Source organism: Microtus pennsylvanicus, chromosome 12 (assembly GCF_037038515.1).
Source record: "Microtus pennsylvanicus isolate mMicPen1 chromosome 12, mMicPen1.hap1, whole genome shotgun sequence".
Taxonomy (NCBI): Eukaryota; Metazoa; Chordata; class Mammalia; order Rodentia; family Cricetidae; genus Microtus; species Microtus pennsylvanicus.
In genome coordinates, this window is record NC_134590.1 from 6,105,345 (window position 1) to 6,126,612 (window position 21,268).

Here is a 21,268-nt window from a genome sequence, read left to right on the forward strand (position 1 = left end):
AGGGAAAACAATCGTGTTTGTGGATTAACTGCATCAAACTGGATTTATCACTCTGAACCACATATTTGTGAACCCACATAAATACAATGTTAGGTACATCTAATGTCCTGAATAATGATTTAAAGCTGTCTCAGATGTAAAAGGGGCATCATCTTGGGAAGGGGTACGTTTGAGCTTTTTTCTGCATTTCAGAGAATCCTACGTGCCTGTTGTACAGGAGTTGGTGACAGTTCTCCGGTTGGTGGCAATGGACTGGGTACAGACAGTACACCCTACTGTAGGAGACAACCCCCAGCCTCAAGCCACAGTTACACAGGGCAGGAAAGAGAATCTTACATGACAAGAGGTATCAAACAAACGGTACAGGGTTCAAGTACAGTTCACACACAGCCTCCCAAGTTTCACCCCCGTTCTCCAGGCTGGGCAGAAAATGAAGCAAGAGATGATGGGCAGGAAACATGATTTTCCTTTTTCTTCCCCCTAGGCAAGTGGACAAAAGTCATTATATGAAAGGAAGGCACAAGGCATTTAGCAGGCAGGAAGCATTATCAACAGGGATTAAAAAGAACCAGGAAACTCTGCAGAGAGTTCAACCGTGTGTGCACCGTGCAATAAATGAAGGCTGCCTGGATGTGTTCAAGACATGGAAGGTCGGAGTGAGAAATCCAGTTTGATGCAGTTAATCCACAAACACGATTGTTTTCCCTGGCCGTGCTATTCCCTCAGCCCAAACAGCTTTCCCTCTACTGCTTCCAGGACTGTCTTCTCCACTCCAGGTGCATTTAAATAGAGCCGTTTTTCTTTTTTCAACCTGAGCATCTCTCTACACTCAGCACCATTGCATTCTTGCCTGGCTAGTTTCTCGTGGTCCTTGTTTGTACTCCTGGCAAGGCCGTTGCCCTCATCACAACAGAGAACGGCGAAATAGTAGCTCACTTTACAACAAGCAAATGCCAGGCCAATACTAGCATACAGAAATGGGCTCATGAAGAAATACAGAAGCAAGGCATAGGAAGGCAAAGAAGTCCTATGCTACAACGTCTAACGTATTGGCACCACGGCATCTCTTCTGTTAAAATGACTTTCTCACTCCTTCAGATTTCACTAATATCTATATTTCTAGAAGGAAAAAGAATTGTTCACTGAGTGTCATATAAAATTCAAACTAACTTATAAGCATATGCGAGTAAACTGAAATCTACTAAAATCTCAGTGTTTAGCCTGATGACATTCACGATGGTGACCGTTCTCTCCACCACAGGAGACTTCATCCCAACTCTCCCTTTTGCTTATCCTCATTCCAGGTGCTGGAAACCTTAGTCTAGAGCTGCGGCTCTCAACATGTGGGTAGCAAGCACCAGAAAACATATTCTGATGGTCTTAGGAACTGAGACACCACCCTAACAAAACTAAACCTTGAAATAGCAACAAAGATAATTTCATGGTTGGTTATCACCACAACATAAGGAATTGTATTAAAGGGTCTCCATATTAGGAAGGTGTAAGAACACTGGCTTAGAGGTTTCCATGGGCTGAGACAAGTTTTCCTTCACTTAAGTAAATGTAATACTTTCTGTTCTAAATAAACCTTTGTTCTTGTATTAGAGAAATCAAGAAATAACTCTGGCACCAATGTCTGAGAAGACAAAGGGACATAGCTATCAAAAATATGAGATGGTTCTCATTACATAATGGCGAGACTATATTTTGCTATGATAACGTTTTTGTTGTTGCTATTGTTTTATTTTGGTTTTGAGACAAGGTCCCATAATGTAGACTTGGTTGGCCTCCAGCTCGTAAGATTCTCTTATTTCTGCCCCAAAGTAACGAGATTAAAGGTGTGTGCCACCCACGCAGCTTGTTTGTTTTTTAATTTTATTTTTTTTTAATTCTGAGAGGTAAGTCAGCAGATTCCTGTTTTGAGAAGGAAGCATGTATTAGGTCACAGCCCCTTCTTACTGCAGCCCTTTCAACAGAGGACCTAGATGTGAAACTCTGACGAAAATGTTCAATCTAGTATTAGCTATTATGTAAGTATAAATATTTCTCAGCTTTATTACTAATGAAATTCTCTATACGGAACTGTAAACTTCAAGGACTCCCAGCACACTCTTCTATTAGGTTATAGGTGGAACAGTTGAAATTCAAGCCCTGTTCTATTTGAGCTACAGGGGGTGGTATAGTGCTAAGAGAGAATTACAGTGGCCATTGGCAGAGCCCATAGGAATAGTCAAGATTCTTTCAGTCAATCACTTTTCACTATGAGAAGAGGCACATTTACCTCTGGGTTCAGGCTTTGCACCAAACATCCTACTTAGATCACTCACTAGTAAACAGCTGATTTTTCCCTAAGATGAATTATCAATGACCATGATCTACAGCCTCTTGGTTTCTCTATTTGTGTTCAGAACTCAAATTCCCATAACCCCCAACACAACTATCCTTCCATTTGACCATCTCTGAGTTAATGAGAAACAGAATAAAAAGAGAAAAATAGCAAAAGTATTTGGGGTGCCTGAAGTTCTTCCTCTAACAAGGGATCTTGATAAGGAACAAATTAGATGCAAAGGACAAGGAGAAAATTGCTACTCTTTTCTTCTCAACAGTAATCCCTGGGGAAACAAAGGTGGAAAAAGAGACCAATGTCTCGACAGGATATTTAATCAGTTACAAAGATCTGTCACCAGAACAGTGGCCAGTGAGAAGGCCCTCCAACCCTCCACACCAAAGCACTGCCTCATCGCCTTGTGGAAGGGATAAGGGACCTGGAGGAAAGGAATACATGGTTTTATCCTACTTGAAGAACTACACTAATTCCCTTTCCTCCTTGGTGAACATGCCTGACTCTGTCTCCAGCATCCCTGTCAGCAGTGTTCAAGTCCCACAGCCTTCTTTCTTCTACTCCCAACCCTAAAATGGGAATACAGAGTGAAGGAACAGGTTGGCCACATGCTCAGAGTTTTTCCTAGGCCCTCGTCTACCTAGAACACATTGCATTGCAATTCACAAAAGCAGATGGCAGAGGTGGGGCAGACTCACTCACACTATGTCTCTGTCTCAGGCTGAGAAGGAAAACAGTGACATCCGCATGAGCCATGGCCACTCCATTTCCAGCAACTCAGCTGCAATCTTCAGTGCAGACCACTAGCATCTTTCTCTTGTTCCAGGCACTTGTCCATCCCATCTGTTTTGGTCCATGAACTTTCTTCCATGTATGAGTTGTAACGGTGGCCATAAATGAAACTTAACCTCTTATTAGTATTAATAAATCAGAGTGGCATCAGGTGAAATAATGAAACAAGAACTATCTATGAATATGAATGCCTGCAGAGATACTACAATTCCATTAATGGCTCCAAAACCTCCATGTTAACTGTGGGAAGATGAGCTTTATCAAGCCTTACATCATGGTCTGGACACAGGGAGTACATTTCCCAAATAACTAAGCAAGGTCTTCATAAGGCTGACAACCCATCTACTGAAGTCTCTCAATAAATATAATTCTGAATTATTAACATGGTTTGTGTAGTTGTCATGACGCCTCTAATTTATGACTATCATTTTTAAGGCAGAGTTCTTCCACAAGCCTTCCTGAGAGCCATATTCCTACATTTTAAACTTGCTATCCGGCTCCCTTCTTTTCCTTTACCATTTGACAGGTAAATCTCCTCAGAGACCCTTGGCAAAAGATTAGTCCTGCCCACCTCCAGAGAACCATTGCTTTTCTCCTTGCCTGACTTATTTTGTTTCAATTCTCGCCACTCTACATGGTTTTGCCAATTGCTGTAGAAACTGTCTTGAGAATTTGTGAAATAATCACCCAGCAAGTCCTGAGAGCAGAACACATAGTTTAGAGTCAATGTCAATATTACATTTCTGAAGCAATATTACATTACAGGGTACAGTCAGATTTCCTTTAGAATCTGTCTCTAATAACAGATTGAACTCATTTCACTTCTCATTCTAAATATATATACATATATACATATATACATACATACATACATATATATTTGAAACTGAAGAATTATGTAAGTAGGACCCTTTAAAATAAGAAAACTTATTGTTTTCATTGTGGAGACTTCCATAAGATTGCTAATGCCTTTTACAATAAAAATCTGGAACTTCCACAATGACATCCCAATATGAACATTAGAGAGGTATCAGCAGTGAGCTTGCCTCAGGAGGAAAGTCCTTGGGTGCCACATGCATGACCCATTTCACAATCTCAGTTATAAATAGAAAGACTGAGAAAAGGGGGAATAGCCTCCCTCCATGCTTCTGACGGAACACAGGGCCTTGCAAAGTGAAATTTCTGCTGAGGTGTTGGCTGAAGAAATATTAACCTAGAAAGACAGTCCGTGTAGTGTCTAGAAATTATTCCCTCCATCAAGTAAGCATACACCGCTAAACACATTAGGTATGTCAAAAGGTGTCAGTTCGATTTCCAAAGATCCATAAATTTTCAAATGAATGGTGTTATAAACATTAGGACACTGACATGAGACTCTATAGTGATTTCCCAAGACCTATAAATCTTTGAAAACTGGTTTTTAGAACATCCAACAGAAAATCAGTCTAAGTTTAAAAAATAAAAGCAACCAAAATGTCACTCTCATCTCATAACCTTAGAAAGAACTTTCAGAAGAGGCAGCCGTATTGGTTCTTGTACTGGCTGGTTTGTGTCAGCTTGACACAAGCTGGAGTCATCAGACAGGAAGAAGCCTCAGCTGAGGAAATGACCCATGAGATCCAGCTGTAAGGCATTTTCTCAATTAGTGATCAATGCAGGAGGGCCCAGTCCATGGTGGTCGGTGCCATATCTGGTCAGGTAGTCCTGGGTTCCATAAGAAAGCAGGCTGAGCAAGCCCCCCAAGGCCTCTGCATCAGCTCCTGCCTCCAGGTTCTTGCTTGCCCTCTGTGAGTTCCTGTCCTGTCTTCCTTCAATGATGAACAGTGGTGTGGAAGTGTAAGCCAAACAGACTCTTTCCTCCGCAACTTGCTTTTTGGTTGTGGTGTTCAATCGCAACAGCAGTGACCCTAATTAAGACAGCCCCCCCCGCCCCATTAAAATATCCAGAAGCAGAACTAACAAGAAGAAAGCCAAGTTTAAAATAGATACTGTCTCTTTAACAGAAGCGAATGTGAATTGACAACAGTTTAACCAGGAAGGTCTAAGATTGACTCTTAGAGATAAGCAATCATGTCACAGTCTGTGCTGATGGTGAAAACTGCCCTCACCAAAGTTGCTTCAAAATGTATCTAAGTGAGAATATTTACAGAATCTATGTTGGTGGAAAATGAAAATGCTATTCGTCTCCCTGAAAGCTAGCATGCCCAATTTTCAATATCTGTGGAATTTACAGTGCAAATTTTACAGGTAAGGTTTAGGAAATAATTTTTTTCTGCTAGAATCACAATCATTTACTTTTTAGAAAGCAAGATCAAATATGATATTAAGCAAAACCTATATTGAGAGTTGGGAGTGAAAATTAATTCTGAGAAATATCGTTTTCATCTTTGCATTGAACTGAGGAAGTACAGAAAGGAGATGCAAGGTGGCACAGATCATGAATGCCAGAATAAAGATTGCCTTCAGCCTCCACACCATTGTTACTGAAAGCAGCAACAGTGACCGGCACAATATCTCCTTTAAAATCTGAGGACTGTAAGTCACAGCATCAGAAACATCATCTCGGAAAACATTTAAAAATAAACAAGGAGGCTTGGTTCTGCAGAGCTGCCTGAACAATGCATGCGGATCTTACCTGCTGATGTGTTGATGGTCCCTATCTTCTCTGGAGAAAGTTATGAATATTAAATAGCATGGATAACTAAGGGCGATGCTGTTTAATTCAAACAGTGCTGCTCACTTCAAGCTAGGCCAAGATGACAGCATACTGAACAAACATCTAGACCCATGAGCCCAGGACTAGAGGATCGGTTCCTTATCCTGGTCATTCCATTATGACTGGCCAAGCAGGAGGTGGGCATCTAGTCATCTGCATTGAGTCTAAAACCTTAGAATATTTTTCAAGAATACTTGATTGCATATCCAAAGAATTTGTTGAATTAAGAATCTGGGCTCATAAAAATGAGCTAAGGAATGTTCCACAAAAAGACTGACTTTGCTAATCTCTTCTAGTTGCTATGGCATAGGAAGGAATGGTAAGTTAAAAGAAATAAAGTAGTGCAAATTAAAACAAATTTGATGATTAGTATAGCATATTTAGTACCTTAAAATTTGCAAATATAAAAAAATGGTATATCGGCTTAAAGCAATGGATATGGCTCATAAATAGAGTGTTGTTTCAAGTTAATCAGAAGAAACCAAGTATATGACAGAGTTTGACAACTAGACAATAGTTCATGTGAGAATGTTGATCCAACTCATCTGGGAGCATAAAAATTAAACACATTTTATTTATGGGTGTTGGCGGAGGCTGCTCGTTCATTTCTCAGCTATGCAAACCCGAAATAATCACACAAACTATATTAATTACAACAATGCTTTGCCAATCACTTAAGCATATTGTCAACTAGCTCCTATATCTTAAATTAACTCATTCCTATTATTTTATATTTTACCACAAGGCTTGTGGTTTACTGGTAAGGTTCTGGCTGGTGGTTGGTGACTTTCTCCTTCAGCAGCTACATGGCATCTTTTTGACTCCGCCTACTCTCTCTCTCTACATTTTTGTTCGGATTTTCTATGTGGCTTTACTCTGTTAAGCCATTGGCTGAAAGCAATTTCTTTATTAACCAATGGCAATAAAACACATTCACAGCATACAGAAGAAAATCTCACATCATATGGGTAATGATTTTTAAAATCTAAAAGTATGACATCATCTTTGAAAATACGATACTGAATAGGTGTTACACTCAGTCCTAAACTGGTTTCTAGAATCTCAATTCAGAAACAGAGAGGCCTTAAGAGTCCCACAATTTCAAGAGCTACTAAAATAGAATCTAACTTGTCTCACACAATTGCTACAGCCAGCTTCAGCCTGTACTCTCCACCAGATCAAGGACAAAACACCCAGAGAAGAAGTGACCACTGGAGTCACCCCAATAGTACCAAGGAGTATCTGTGACTGGTACCTCAGTTCGTCACATGCTTAGGAGGACTGACATGTGTCTGGGGCATACATGGGAGAATTAGCACAAGATCAAAAGGAGCAGAACTTTCTAGCACATCACATTCCAGAAAGTTAGTGTAAGGATGGAAAGTGGGCCGTTTGGTGATGGCACCCCGGAAGTGAGAAACCAGAGAGTGTACTTGCCATATGCGGAATAGAAGGTAAAATGGACAGCCAGATACAGTTTCAGGCCCAGCTTCAGAGATAAAACAGCAGGGATAGTAGTGGCCACCAGCCACAAATCAGGAGAGCCACAAAAAACAAAAGGCAGGGAGAACCACAAACACATGTGACCCTGATGTCCTGCCATAGTCTTCCTGCTAGTCCCAGGGCAAAAGACATGTAAGAACTGATCCTCCATCTCTCTCTTCCTCTCCCTCCTCCTTCCCCTCCTGCGCTCCCTCTCTCCTTCTCTCTCACACATGCATATGTATGCACAAACACAAATACGTACCACTCACATATGCTCACACACATGTGCACACTCACACACATAGAGTCACACCCTCACATGCACACTTGCACACTCTCACATGTGCTCACACACATGTGCACACTCACAAATACTTTCTCACACAGAAAGACACACATACACACTCTCTCACACATAGACATACACATGTGTATACTCACATATACTCTATTTCTCTCTCACACAGAGAGACACACACTCACATACACACATGCACACTCTCACACACATGCACACACACACTCACACACACAGACATACACGTGCATACTCACACAAACTCGCTCTCACACACACATACATGTACACACACACACACAGAGACACTCACACAGAGACACACACACACATGCACACACACACACAAACACACACACAAAGAAGGTGAAAATCTAGCTTTCTTCTAGTAGTCTAAATCCCCATCGACAATAATGAGCTGTCAAAACAGGTGTATGCTGGGCTGGGTGTGAAGAGGCACAGATGAAGTTTAAACTGAATGAGAGACTTGAATTTTAAATTAGACCAAAATTTAACAATTAAAAATGACCAGTACAGTTCCTCATGCTTGAACATAATTGACATACGACTTAGCAATTTTATGTTCACACACAAAAATGCTCATTTTTAAATATTCATAACAGCATTTTCATAATAGATAAGAAGAAAATGACTCAAGTACTCAATTGACAAAAGAATTTAAAAGTGTGGTATATTCATATGATAGCATACCATCAGGCAATAATAAGAAATAAAGTATAAATATATTCATTCTATGATGTGGTTGAGTCTCAAAAATATACTAGATACCATATATTAAAATTCAGAATATGAAAATAAGAATTTCTATGACACGAGATTCCTTTCTGTATTCTGTGAATACCATTGGTCAATAAAGAAATTGTCTTGGGCCTGTGCAGGGAATAGAGGTAGGTGGGGAAAACTAAACTGAATTCTGGGAGAAAGGAGGCAGAGTCAGGGAGAAGCCATGTAGCCCCACTGGAGACAGATGCCGGAACTTTACCAGGTAAGCCACAGCCATGTGGCAATACACAGATTAATAGAAATGGGTTAAATTAAGACATAAGAGTTAGCCAATAAGAAGCTAGGGCTAATGGACCAAGCAGTGTTTTAAATATTTTGGTTTCCGTGTGGTTATTTCGGGGCTGCCAGTAACAAGCAGCCTTCTCACAACATTTCTGCTTTCAGGTTTCTTCTACAGAAGAAAAAAATAAACAAACCTTTTTCTTATAACTTATGTCGTTTGCATTGATTAACAGTCCTTGAGTTAAGAAACGTGTGGTAATAGCTCTGAGAAAATAGACAGAGGCTGGATTTAGACAGGATAAAGCAGAAGGCAGGCAGATCAACTGGCAGAAGAGTCCTCAGAGAGACACGGTAACAAGTAGCTGTGAAATATCTCATGCCAGGATGAAATCAGCCCTTGAAAGGCATTGTTGTCAGCACCCAAAATGTAACTGTTCAAGTGAATCTTCCACCCTCTCACTTCCTGCTCTTACTTCTGTTCTCTGCCAGCGGGCATACTGTAAAGTGCTGAAGTCTCTGCTAATGAGACTGTGACAATATGGACCATCTGGCTCCATATGTTGACTCCCATCATGAGCTCTCATCCATGATGAACTAAAAAAGCAAAACCCAAGGGATTTGACTCCTGTGGCTTCCCCCACCATAAATCTGTGTTATAGGAAACTAGAAAACCAGGGCTGTCATTCTCTGAAATTTTTTGGAGATTCCTCTTGGATGCCATCATAATCATTTTCAGAAACTCTGAAAGAGCACCCAAATTATCTAAACAAAGAGAAAAATACTGCAGTAGTGAGCCCTGCTTTTGCTATGAGTATTGCATGGGATTCCAGTGTTGACAACACAGGTTGCAAATTAAATAAAGTCAGTCACTGCTCTGAAATTAGCCTGGCCATCCCAAAGAAACTCTTTGTGAAGCTAAGATAGACTGATCATCAAATTGTTATTTTCTTAGTTGTACAATTAATGAGGTGTGTACTACGGATTCTAATTTCTACACTCTGTGCCAGGGTCCTCTGAGCACCAGAAATGTTAGCAGTGATGAAGATGATGGTGATTGTGGTGGTAGTAACAGTAGGAACAATAGCTAACATATACTAAGTGCTTAATGAGACTAGATTCTGTGTTACATCTTGAAACACTTCACACAGCTCCTAGTCTGTAAGGTAGATATTTTTATATAAGCCAAACCAGCTCATATATTTGAATACTTGGTCACAGATGGTAGTTCTGCTTGAGGAAGTAATGAAACCTTTTGATAGATGAAAATGTGATCAGCCAACTTCTTGACCCTGCTACCAGCTCTTCCCACCAACCAGTGTGTGGGGTCTCTGCAAACACCACAGCCAGCAGAGTCTTGAACCACTTGAGGCAAGAAGGAAGTCTGACTCAACATGACTCGGTCCCTGGTATTGGTTCAAACTTCAAGAGTCTGACACCAGGTAGTTTATTTTAGGTATATTTAAACACAGTACAATTGAAAAGTATTTCCTGGTGATAATAAACTCAAACCTGTGTGCACAACAAAAGCTTAAGATGTGACTGCAGGGAAACTCTTGTGAGGCACAAGTGACATCTTCCATAAAGTTAGGTTCTACAGAGGAACTGAGGAAGCAGGCTCAATGTAAGCAAGGCTCCTGATAAGGTTCTTGGGGGAGGATAGCACTATAGACACAATTGAGATAAAAGTCTGGAGGGGTTGGTGTGGCCTTGTCGTACACATAGCACAGATGTCACCATGCTATTAACCACATCTGTTTCCAGTCTTCTGGCTGGAAAACAGGTTATACACCTCTTCCTTTGAAACGACAACCCTGTGTTTATAACATTCCTCGTTTCCCTAGTGCTTATCTATGAGCAAGACGACCTCCATGCTTTTTACAAGGATGGACTCTTCCCTCTGGAACCATAGCTAAAGTCAACCCTTTCTTCCCTAAATGATGCTTGATTGTGGTATTTTATCATGGGACAGGAAAGTAATCAGTATGCTAATCCACTGCTCCCAACTAAGGGTACAAGAACATGAGAAGAGGCATTCTTGATCCTGCTACACATTAACCCTACCTATCCTTCTCCTGGATGACTTGCAGGGAGAAGATGACACGTTGAATTGGGAAGTAAAAGTTACAAGTACAAAACAACTGGAAACCTAAGTGTCTACAGTGCTGCCTGAAACAGATTTCTCTCACTTGTTCAGATTTTTTACCGAAGAAACGAATAAGCTGTGTGCTACTTTTAAAAGCTCCCTGTCTCTTTCTCTCCCTGCACATTCCATCTGCCAGCTGAATGTCTGCAGGGACACTGGAAACCCGTGCACTGAGTTCAGCAATGCTCAGTGCTATGAGCAGCTCTGCTATCATCTGAAAAGGAAGCTCACACATGGACAGTTGGTGCTGGTTCTCTGTTTACGATGTGTGATTGCATCTTGAAATCACCCACATAAATTCTCTCGCTGCTTCTCCACTTCTCAGCCTTTTGGCTAAGACTGTGTGTACATTAATCTCATTTACTCCTCATAGTAACACCATGAGGAATGTGATAATGACCTCATTGTACAAACAAGCTCATCAAAACGTCAACTAATTAGCCATTTGCCCAGTGTGTCACAGTTTGTCAGCAGAAAGCTAAAGTTCAACACAAAGAATTTCACTCCCCAGTCTTTTTGTCTGAAATGAAAGCTATTATACTTACTTTGCTGCATAGAGAAAAACAATGAGAAATTATTCAACAGTGAAATAAAATAATTTGAAATAATCACATCTCCTATCTCTTTACATAACAATGTCTATGACACCCTCCAAATCCCTAAAAACTCATGAAGATATACCATGATATTTTAATTTTTAAAAATACCAAGGACTTCAGATGCCACACATAAAGTCTGTGTTAGATTTGACAGTGAAATTCCTTTTACATTTGCAGTATTACTTTAAGCACTGAGCTGTGGCCTTGGCTTCTTTTGATTCCTATTTTGTAACAGGGAACAGCAAGTTCCTGAGAGGTGTCTAGATTTCATGAACCCACGAGTTTCATTAAGTATATAAAATTAGACCTTACTCTTTAATCAGCAATCAATTCCACACATTTAGAGGTCAGCCCTCAGGTTACAATACTCAACATCATTTTGTTCTCTGAGTTGGGAAAATCTATTGTGATCTAATATAGTGCCATCCTCATTGCAGCCAGAAAAAAGCATTCATTCCCCACACACTGGATCAATATCTGTGGTGGAAAGTCTAAACTGTATTAATTGGGTTGGTGTCTGTCTGGGTTTTAGCCATTTTCTCAGAAGTCTCAGACTAGATTCTAAAAATCGATGTTTCCTGCTACCTTTCTAGCATAGAGGTGTGCAGGAGAAATTTACCAGCATAGTGCAAGACAAAGCTTTGCTTTTATTTATGTTCTAGTATACTCCAGGAAAGAAGTCAAAAGGCTGCCTCAAGAGAGCAGTAACACCAATACTGTTGCCTTATGTTCAGAAATAATAATATGCACACCAAATCTATGACTCTTCCTTCATGCTATGACAGTTACAGTTAAAGCCTCAGGCATTGAGCATGGTTTTTTACGTTTATTTTATCTTATATGCATTAGTATTTTGCCTGAATTTTGCATATGCACCAAATGCACCTGGATTTCTGGAACTGGAATTACAGTTATGAGCGGCCATGTCTGTATTGAGAATGGAACCTGGGTCTTCTGCAAAAGAAACGAGCGCTCTTAAACCCTGAGTCGCTTCTCCAGCCACAGCAATAGTGAAAGATGGCCAAGGGGATAGTTTCATGGCTTAAGTCTGTTTAAAACACCCTTAAAACCCATTGTTTCAAAGTTTAGGAATGGAAGGTGAAGGGAAATATTTTTATAATTTTCTGTATAGCTATTTTTTAACCTTTTCTCCATATAATATCACTTTGTTATAAGATTAAAAATGAAAAGGAAATAAATCAGAAAATTTCGAAAAATATAGTTCTATAAAATGATTAGAACAGTGGCCTCTGAGTGGTGAAACCGAAGATACACAAATGCCCACACAGATGCCCACATGAATGCCCACATGGATCCCTTTCTGCAGTTTTTCCCTAGAAACAGCTGAAATCAAGCACAGAGTTTTCAATTGGCAGTGAGAACAGTGTGTCTGGGCTTCCATGTATTTTCTTGTAGCCAGAGGACTCTCAACAGTTTTACCCTGATGAACTAAAATTGTGAGGCTGATTATCCATTTTTTTAAAAAAATGTAATATGTAATAAAGATATTTAGCTTCCTGTATTTTTAAGCTGAAGAGGCAAGCTATTACTTTCTAGGTGAGTTTCAGCACACTGCCAGGAAGTCTCGGTTGGGTCTGTAAGGCCACTGTAAGTCACCCTTAGGAAATGGCGAACTTGAGGCAAGTTCACCTTCTACTCAACAAGGAAACAGAAGTGGGGGAGAGATGCTGACGTCCTTCAACCTGGGAAGGTGGCTGAGTCTCTGGAAAGCCAAGTGCAATTTGAGGAAGATTATAAAAAAGATGCTGAGACTGCATAATCAAGTCTGGGACATACTAACTGAATATATACGTCAAGTTCTTAAAGAGATGAAAGTTGAAGAAACAGATGAAAAAAAAAAACTGAGAAAATTACATCATTACCAGGTTTTCAACAGATGAGAAATGGCTGCCAAGACTATTCTCTCAGGAAGTAGCACAGGTTCATGAGGTTTGTTAGAACTGCTTCCCACCGTCCAGTCTCTGCCTAGCACTCAGATTCCTTTGTACCAAATATATGACTGCTTCTTTGGGAAACTGAACCCATAAGATCTCAAAGATACGGTTGCCTGAAGAAGACCCACAAAATGGCAACATCAGCTGATGTGCCACCATGGATAGGGGAATCTCCATAAGTTCCCATTCCTAGAGGAAGAGCGACAGGTGGCCACCACCAAGAGAGGGAGAACCAGTCCCTCAAGGGATGAACTCCCACACTGTCCATTCTCAAGTGGTCAGCCCTACACACATGTAGACACAGCAGTACCAATGGGTTGTATATATGTGTATGTGGGTATAGACAGATCGAAAATAATGCTATATAAACCGCAAGTATTTCAGAAGACAATGATGTAAATTCTTAACTCTGGTAAGTATGGAAAAGCTAGCACTATGCCTGGGGTCCCAGGATGCATACACTGTTTTCTGTTAACTGAATCACAGAAATGAGAACCCTGTGAAACTGTCATGCTTTATGAACTTGAAATATTAAAGGTGAGTCCTGATTTAAATTCCTAATTAAGCCATTGAGCTTTCAACACAAGAGGAAGTAGCCTCAAGGACATGCTGTTAGGAATGTTTATAAAAACCACTTGCAAATAATTCTCCTCTCATTTCTATATTCCCTAGATGTAGACAAAGGAAAATTCAAATTATATTTGTTATATACTCCCATTTATGTTTACAATATTTGTGCACCTATGCAAAGTTTTTTTTAGCATATTGTATGCATGCATGTTTCTACCTCTGCTTAATATATTTTGTATATTGTATTATACATTTATACCTCTAATCAAGATACTTATATATTGCTTACATTTTGTGGTCATCATGGTCATTTGCTGAACATTTGTTTAAATATTGTTTAATATTTTAATATGAAGCCTTAGTCTTTCAGTTGTATAGGTATTAAGAATTACAAGTCGCCAGGCAGTGATGGCGCGTGCCTTTAATCCCAGCACTCAGGAGGAAGAGACCAGGCTGATCTACAAGAGCTAGTTCTAGGACAGGCACCAAAGCTACAGAGAAACCTTGTCTAAAAAAACCAAACAAAACAAAACAAAAACAAAAACAACAAAAGAATTACAAGTCAATAGTCATACTATGATTGTCATACTTAGATTAATCAGATTCCTCAGATGTATAGAGATTGTATTCTGCATAGATATGCAATCTTCAAACACTTCAAAGTACTATAAAATATGGCATTTAAATAACTTAGGGTTCTGTTGACATAAGATCTGCTTGTTCCTGGCAACACCAATCTATTCCTGAGAGAATATTGGGTACCAAAGATACTCCACTTGGAGCTTGTTTTCTTCTTGGCATGTATGTTTTTGCCTTTTCTTTGAACAATACTTGATATTTATTCTTATTATATATAATTTTGTATTAGGCTTATAACTCTCTTATTTAGACAAAATTGGAAGGTGCTGTGGGAACTCCTTCAGCCAATAGCCTTTAAGATACTGGCCCATGTTAATCATTGTCTCATGTACTATAAGTGCAGATGAAAAGCACACACAGGCCTCTTGGCTGCTGGATTCTCTTCCAGTTCCTAGTGAACACAGAAAACCACAGATCACTACTCTTACTGTGAGTTTATTGCCAAATAAATAAACCTTTGTTATATTCCATTCCAGACTATTGTGGAACTCCTTTGTATGCCAACAAGACCCAGGGATGATGCTTCTCTCTGCATCTTTCTCCTGTTGATAAACAATGACCAGAGCTGAGAAAATCCAAGAGCTTTTTCTTTTCTCTTTTCTCATCTCTCTCTCTCTCTCTCTCTCTTTATTTTTTTTTTTTGTTTAAAAATTGTGACAAAGAACATAAGGAAATAAATGACCACAAAGGAACCAGAGAGAAACATAGAGAACTATCCCCAGAGGAGTGAGGCTATGTAAGCAGTTTTCCTTAAAATATAGATTTTTTTTTTTCATTTTATTCCTAAGGAAAAAAGAAAAGCTGCCTTGGCTATGTTCTCTATTCCCTAGTAGAGGCCCATCAATATTTTTTTCATGAACTACGTTTGCCTGAGGGATTCAGACATTCCATCCCTTTAGTAAAATTCAAATTAACATTAGACAAGTATAATTTGCCTCTGAGTCTTAACTAGCCAGTTCATCATCTCCAATTCTAAGAAAATCAACAAAAAGAAGCAGAGAAAACGACGCCTGTAAACAGATCCAGTGGGGAGACTGAGACCCCTTGGACTCCATCAGCTGCAGGGATCTCAAAGGTCTGCAGGGACCGTTTTTTCCTACTTACCAAAGGCTTGGTTTCATCTTCATCTTTGAAATAATAAAGCTGATCCCCTTTGAGCACAAACCAGCGGGTGTGCCAAGTCTTGACAAAGCCTCCTTGCTTCCTCAGCCACCCACACTTGGTGGCATTTTGCCGGCCTTGGCTTTGGGGGTTCTCCGTGGCGTCATTGTTCTCCTCCATTTTCAAGCTGATAGGTTTTTCTGTTTAGAAACAAAAGGAAAGAAAAAGAATAAGGTAGTCTGTAACCACTATTCGAAGGAAGGAAGGAAGGAAGGAAGGAAGGAAGGAAGGAAGGAAGGAAGGAAGGAAGGAAGGAAGGAAGGAAGGAAAAGAATGTGTATCAACTCACTGACTGGATTTCTAAGTGCTGACCAGAGACCTGTCACTGGTGTGCCCAAAAGGAAAGCGTTTTTGCCTGTCTTCACACTGGGGGTGAGAACCCTTTCTTCCCGAGTAGAGCTACAGAATGAGAAAGTTCTAGAGGTTTTCAGCATCTAGGCTTGTGTGCTTGCTGTGCAGTGCTGGGGGCCTGCATATGCAAGCCTGGCCTGTGGTTACCTGAGCAAGCACTATTCTATTCCCACACATGTTAAAGCTTAAAGTGACTATTTAAAAAACCTCAGTGGAAGAAGTTTGGTTTGCACATGTGAAAATCTTTTTAGGTTTTGTTCTCTGCTTCCTCCAGAGTATCCACCAAGGGTTTTCTCAGCCTGGGGTCTGTGTAGTAAAGAAAGTTTAAAAGAAAACAAGAAAACAAAACAAACAAACAAAGAAATCCTTCATGGCTAGTTGATTTTTCTTTCCTCCACAGGCTCCCTCAAATTCAGGAATGACGGGGTTAAAATTCCAGGACACTTTAAGCACCTTTTCAGACTGTGAGTAAAGAGCCCAGGGGCATGCACTCCATACAAAGCAAGAAAATGAGCCTCATGAATGGAGAATCAGCAGCACCCATAGGAAGCCAGACTTGCATAGTAGAAACACGGGGGTGGTAGGAGGTGGGCTTTGGGAAGGGGGTGCCCATCCATGGAAACAGATCCTGCAAACCATAGTTAAGAACCAAGAGACTGTTTTGACGTGGTTAAGAATGAAGCGATGTGTTTTTCTGTCTCAGAGGCTCCCTCCAGTTTCTTGCTAGTGTTTATTTCTAAGCATTTACGCAGGAAATGGGAAGTGTTAGCTCATCCTGGGTGAGGACACCAACACGGAATTAACTCACAAAACAGACTGGCCTAAGGCATTTTCATGTCTGCCTTTAATTTAATAATTCCGATTTGCACCTGAAGATGAGCTTCCGGACTGATTTTCATTTCTAGTCCTGTTTTCAAACAATTATAATGTCCAGAGTCCCAATCACAAATTCCATGGTGTTTTTGTTGTTGTTGTTGTTGTTGTTGTTGTTGTTTTGTTTTGTTTTGTTTTTGCCAGCCCTTACCTCCCTGACCTCAGCTGGGCTCCTTAAGTTCTTTGGATGTAATTCTACCACTTGGTGTACAGCAGTGAATTTGAATGTGGGTTTGATCTTTTTATTTTGGTCATTTCAACCATCTTCCAGGTGGTCTCTGTCTCCTCACCTTGCAGACATTCCAATATTCTCCATCCTTCCTTCAATTTTTCCTTTAAGCTATTTAATACTTCATTTGGGTCATTTGTGCATTCTCAGGCTCATTGAGTACATACAGGTGCCCTTTCTACGCTGAACCCCACCCTGTGCGGTGCATAGGGAATGATGAAGCCTTCCCTGCCCCCGCCATGGGGCATTCCCATGGCAGTGACAGCTGATTGCAGTAACACTCACTCCACATGTGTGTGAAGTGTCTGCAGATTGGGTCATGCCTGACACTTCAAGTTTGCTACGCCCCGAGGGCAGGAACTTTCAACTCCTTTCTGTCACAGCACTTGACCTGGCATCCAGAAGCAGGCAAGCCCAGTTCTCCATGAAGAGAAAACACTATGATGTAATTTAGACAGTAAGACCACCTGAAACAATCTTCTCTTTTGTCTCCTGGTGTTTAAATTGTTCCGACTACACAATGTATTTCTTCACCATTTATTTATCCTTGACCAACTATTTGTAAAGTTAGTAAGACAATAAAATAAGCATCCCAACACACACACACACACACACACACACACACACACACACACACCTAGAATATATAACAGCCAAATAAATAAACTAATTCTTTCTTTGGGGACTTTTTCTATCTTCCCTCTCGAATTTAAGTATTTTATTAACTTAAAAAAAAAAACAACCAGCCTCTAAAGATTTGCAAGACAATTAGCAAGCTACCATCAATAATAAAGAAATGTACACAGCCAATTCCCATTTCTTTTCATACTCTTTTGGCCTAAGTGGAAAACGTTTGTGTTAGAACGAGGTTTATGGCCCTTCTTGCATCTGTTGCTTAGAAGTCTAGCGAAAGCCAGGGGAAGCGTTGCCTGCTGAACCCTGGAGAAGCTACAGTTAATTTCATGAGTTTATAATACATCATAAAGAGTCTCAGCAACACTAATTGTATTATTAAAACAAAGGAGCATGATTTATTAAAGACTTAGGGGAAAAGAATGCCATGCCTCCTGCTGTGTGGGAGAAACACAGAATGAAAGGAAACCAAACAGAAACTGAAGTCTTACAAAAATAACCAAGGTGTTTGTAGAAACAGTCAAACCCCCTCCCACCTCTACAATAAAGAGGAGGAGCTAGCTTGTTCCCAACTCCAGGTCCTTCTAGTTTATTTTCTCTGCAATTCCGTAACTCTAGGGACATTAGATATCTTAGCTACCCTCCGTATCCAGTATGACATCCATCTGATACAGGGTGAAGCCAATCAATGTTTGAAGTAATCAGCGTTGCATTAGGGCCTTGTGCTGGGTGACTAATGGTGACGTTATCGCCTCCTGAAACCTCTGGACCCCGATCTGCCACCCTTTCCAGGCCCACACATGTGCACGATAACCACAGCAGCTTCTTTTAAATTTGGAAAGCCCCAAGCTCCCTTATGCCTGGAGTCTTGACCTATGCCGATCTCTTTCCAGAATGCCCCTCGTCTGCCTCTTTGCATAGCCGTTCACTTGAATCCCAGTCTGAAATTTCCCAGGGCTGCCTGGAATCACCTTATGAATGAACTCAGCTCTTTGTGTTCTCTCTTACCCCCATGACCCCTCGCCTGCCTCTCTAACGGTTCCCTGCATTACTGGATATTTTACGGGATTTTTGTTTCTTATATGTTCTTTCACTGTCTGTCACACCCCCAACTCCCACAGAAGCCATAAGCTTCATGAGGTCAAGGCCACAGCTTTGCTGAGCACAGCATCCCGGTGCCCTTCACAGTGCATGCTGGGTACGGTAAGCATCATCTGAATGGAGGGGAGGTCGTGTGTATTCTAGTTTGTTTTTTATTGCTGTGGTAAACAAACAACAAACCGCAAAAACACTGACCAGAAGCAACTTGTGTGTATGGGGCAGGGGAGCTAGCTTACATGCCCCTGTCAGTCAGTCACTGAGCGAAGTCAGAGCATGAACTCCAGAAGGAAACTTGGAGGCAGGAACTCAAGCAGAGGCTGTGAAGGAGTGTTGCTGACTGGCTTGTTCAGTCTGCCTTTCTTATACAACCCTAGACGACTGCTCGGTGGTAGCACTCCTGAGCTGGGCCCTCCTACATCCACCGCCAGTCATGAAAATGCCCCCATGCACCCCTCTAGAGACCAGTCTGACGGAGGAAGTTTTCAACTGAGGCTCCTTCTTCCCACATGACTAACTTGTGTCAAACTGACAGCAATCTAAGCAGCACAACGTGAAACAACCACAAGAGAAGTCCCATAAAGCGTGTCTTGGAGGACTCTCTTTCTTGGTATTTAATGCCTTCAGGACAGTTGTGTACTTTAGGGACTCGGGTTCTTTTCCTTTGATACGGGAGATTTCAGATAAGATGCAGTCAGGATGATCACACTTGAATAACTTTGAATGCCTTTTACAAAACATAACAATCAACACCAACCTTGGTAGTAAACACATGTTCCATTGCTGGGTAGCATTAGACACGTGTGCTTCATATGTTACCATTCTCGGAGCATGACTTCACTAGATGCCCTCTGAGGAGCTCCTTTCCCTCATAGTCAGGGCCTTGCAACTTAGTGGTTCATGAGGAAGCAGAACAGAGTCACGACTGTCAATACTGATCAGCATGGCAAGGGCAATACTACAGCAATACTAATCAATACTGATCAGCATGGCAAGGGCAGTATTATAGCAATACTAATCAATACTGATCAACATGGCAAGAGCAGTATTATAGCAATACTGATCAATACTGATCAGCATGGCAAGGGCGGTATTACAGCAATACTAATCAATACTAATCAGCATGGCAAGGGCGGTATTACAGCAATACTAATCAATACTGATCAGCATGGCAAGAGCAGTATTACAGCAATGGGAATGCATGCATGGTGGCTCTGAACTAAAACAAAAAAAAAAAAACTGAAAAATTAACCAGCATCTTGATGTCACTCTTGGGGAAAGGCTTGATGATGATGGCTCTCAGGAGGTGTCAGGGCTGAGGATGCTCCATCATTTAATGACCTTGTGGCCGCCAATTGTTCAGTGACAGAAACTGACTTTGCATCCACTGATTTAGTCACTTTTGCAAGCAGAGGAACTAGGAACATGTGGTATGATCAGAAGGGAATTCATTTCCCTAACAGAATTTTCCAGACTCAAAGACACATGCAGGAACTTAGATTGGTGACTTCATTCCAACAGAGGATACATTTACAAAACTGCATAGAAATAGGATTGCCAGATGCCACAGGGTTTTACTATATCCCAATTTAGCCATATAGATTCAACTACACATGTCCAGAAAATACAAGAAAAGAGATGTAAGGAACAGAAGTACAAGAGAAGAGGAAGAGAGAACAATGGGAAAGTATTAGCAACCCCACGGCGATGCCTTCTGCTCCCCACTCCGCACAGGAGGGCCACAGCTACGCGAAGCTGCAGTTCTGCAGCCGCTGAGTGCAGCAAGGCTGGGATGAGATGGGGTATCACGGCACTACTGGAAGCTCAAGAGCCTGAACGCCATGATCCCAGGCCTCACAGACCCTCGGCACAGAGGATTCCTGTGGGTCTGACAGTATCTGTTCTATCCTGGGAAAGAAAATGAAAATCGGCAACATTGGCAAAACACTGCAATTTACAAGGTGTTTATGGGGCTTTCTGGAGTAATTTTGGTCACATCCAAATGTCACCATTTTTTTTTTCAGAAAGGGGAAGACATCCACACCAAACTCATTTATGAGGCTACTCCATCACACACAGCATGTGACCACGGACACCGGGCATTTAACTGGATACTCTGCTCTCTCTTATTTTCTAAAATAAACAACAGAAACAAAAACCATGCTATTTTATCAAGCATGCTATTAATAATTTATTGGTTAGATTTCCAAAGTCCAACACATAGCCTTCCTATACAGTTCACATTATAAAAACATACACAATGACTTCCAGCCTCCTTCCCCAGGAATTAAAGGAATTCGTTATTAGTGATCCAAGTTCAAGGATCTTGTTTTGTAAAACAGAAAACAAACTAGTGTAG

At 40.8% G+C, this 21,268-nt stretch overlaps 1 protein-coding gene across 4 annotated transcripts in view; it reads right to left on the reverse strand.

Annotated features, from left to right (window-relative positions):
• The window catches only part of Arhgap24 (Rho GTPase activating protein 24), a 391,351-nt gene that overhangs the window by 312,177 nt on the left and 57,906 nt on the right, over positions 1-21,268 (reverse strand). For 2 of the 4 annotated variants that reach the window (XM_075942976.1, XM_075942978.1), the window contains exon 2: positions 15,669-15,865. In XM_075942976.1, coding sequence (XP_075799091.1) covers positions 15,669-15,845 — 177 coding nt within the window. In that variant the 5' untranslated portion in view covers positions 15,846-15,865. Of the gene's footprint in view, positions 1-15,668; positions 15,866-16,014; positions 16,130-21,268 lie in introns of those variants that run through there. The other 2 variants (XM_075942975.1, XM_075942977.1) reach the window with 2 other exon arrangements.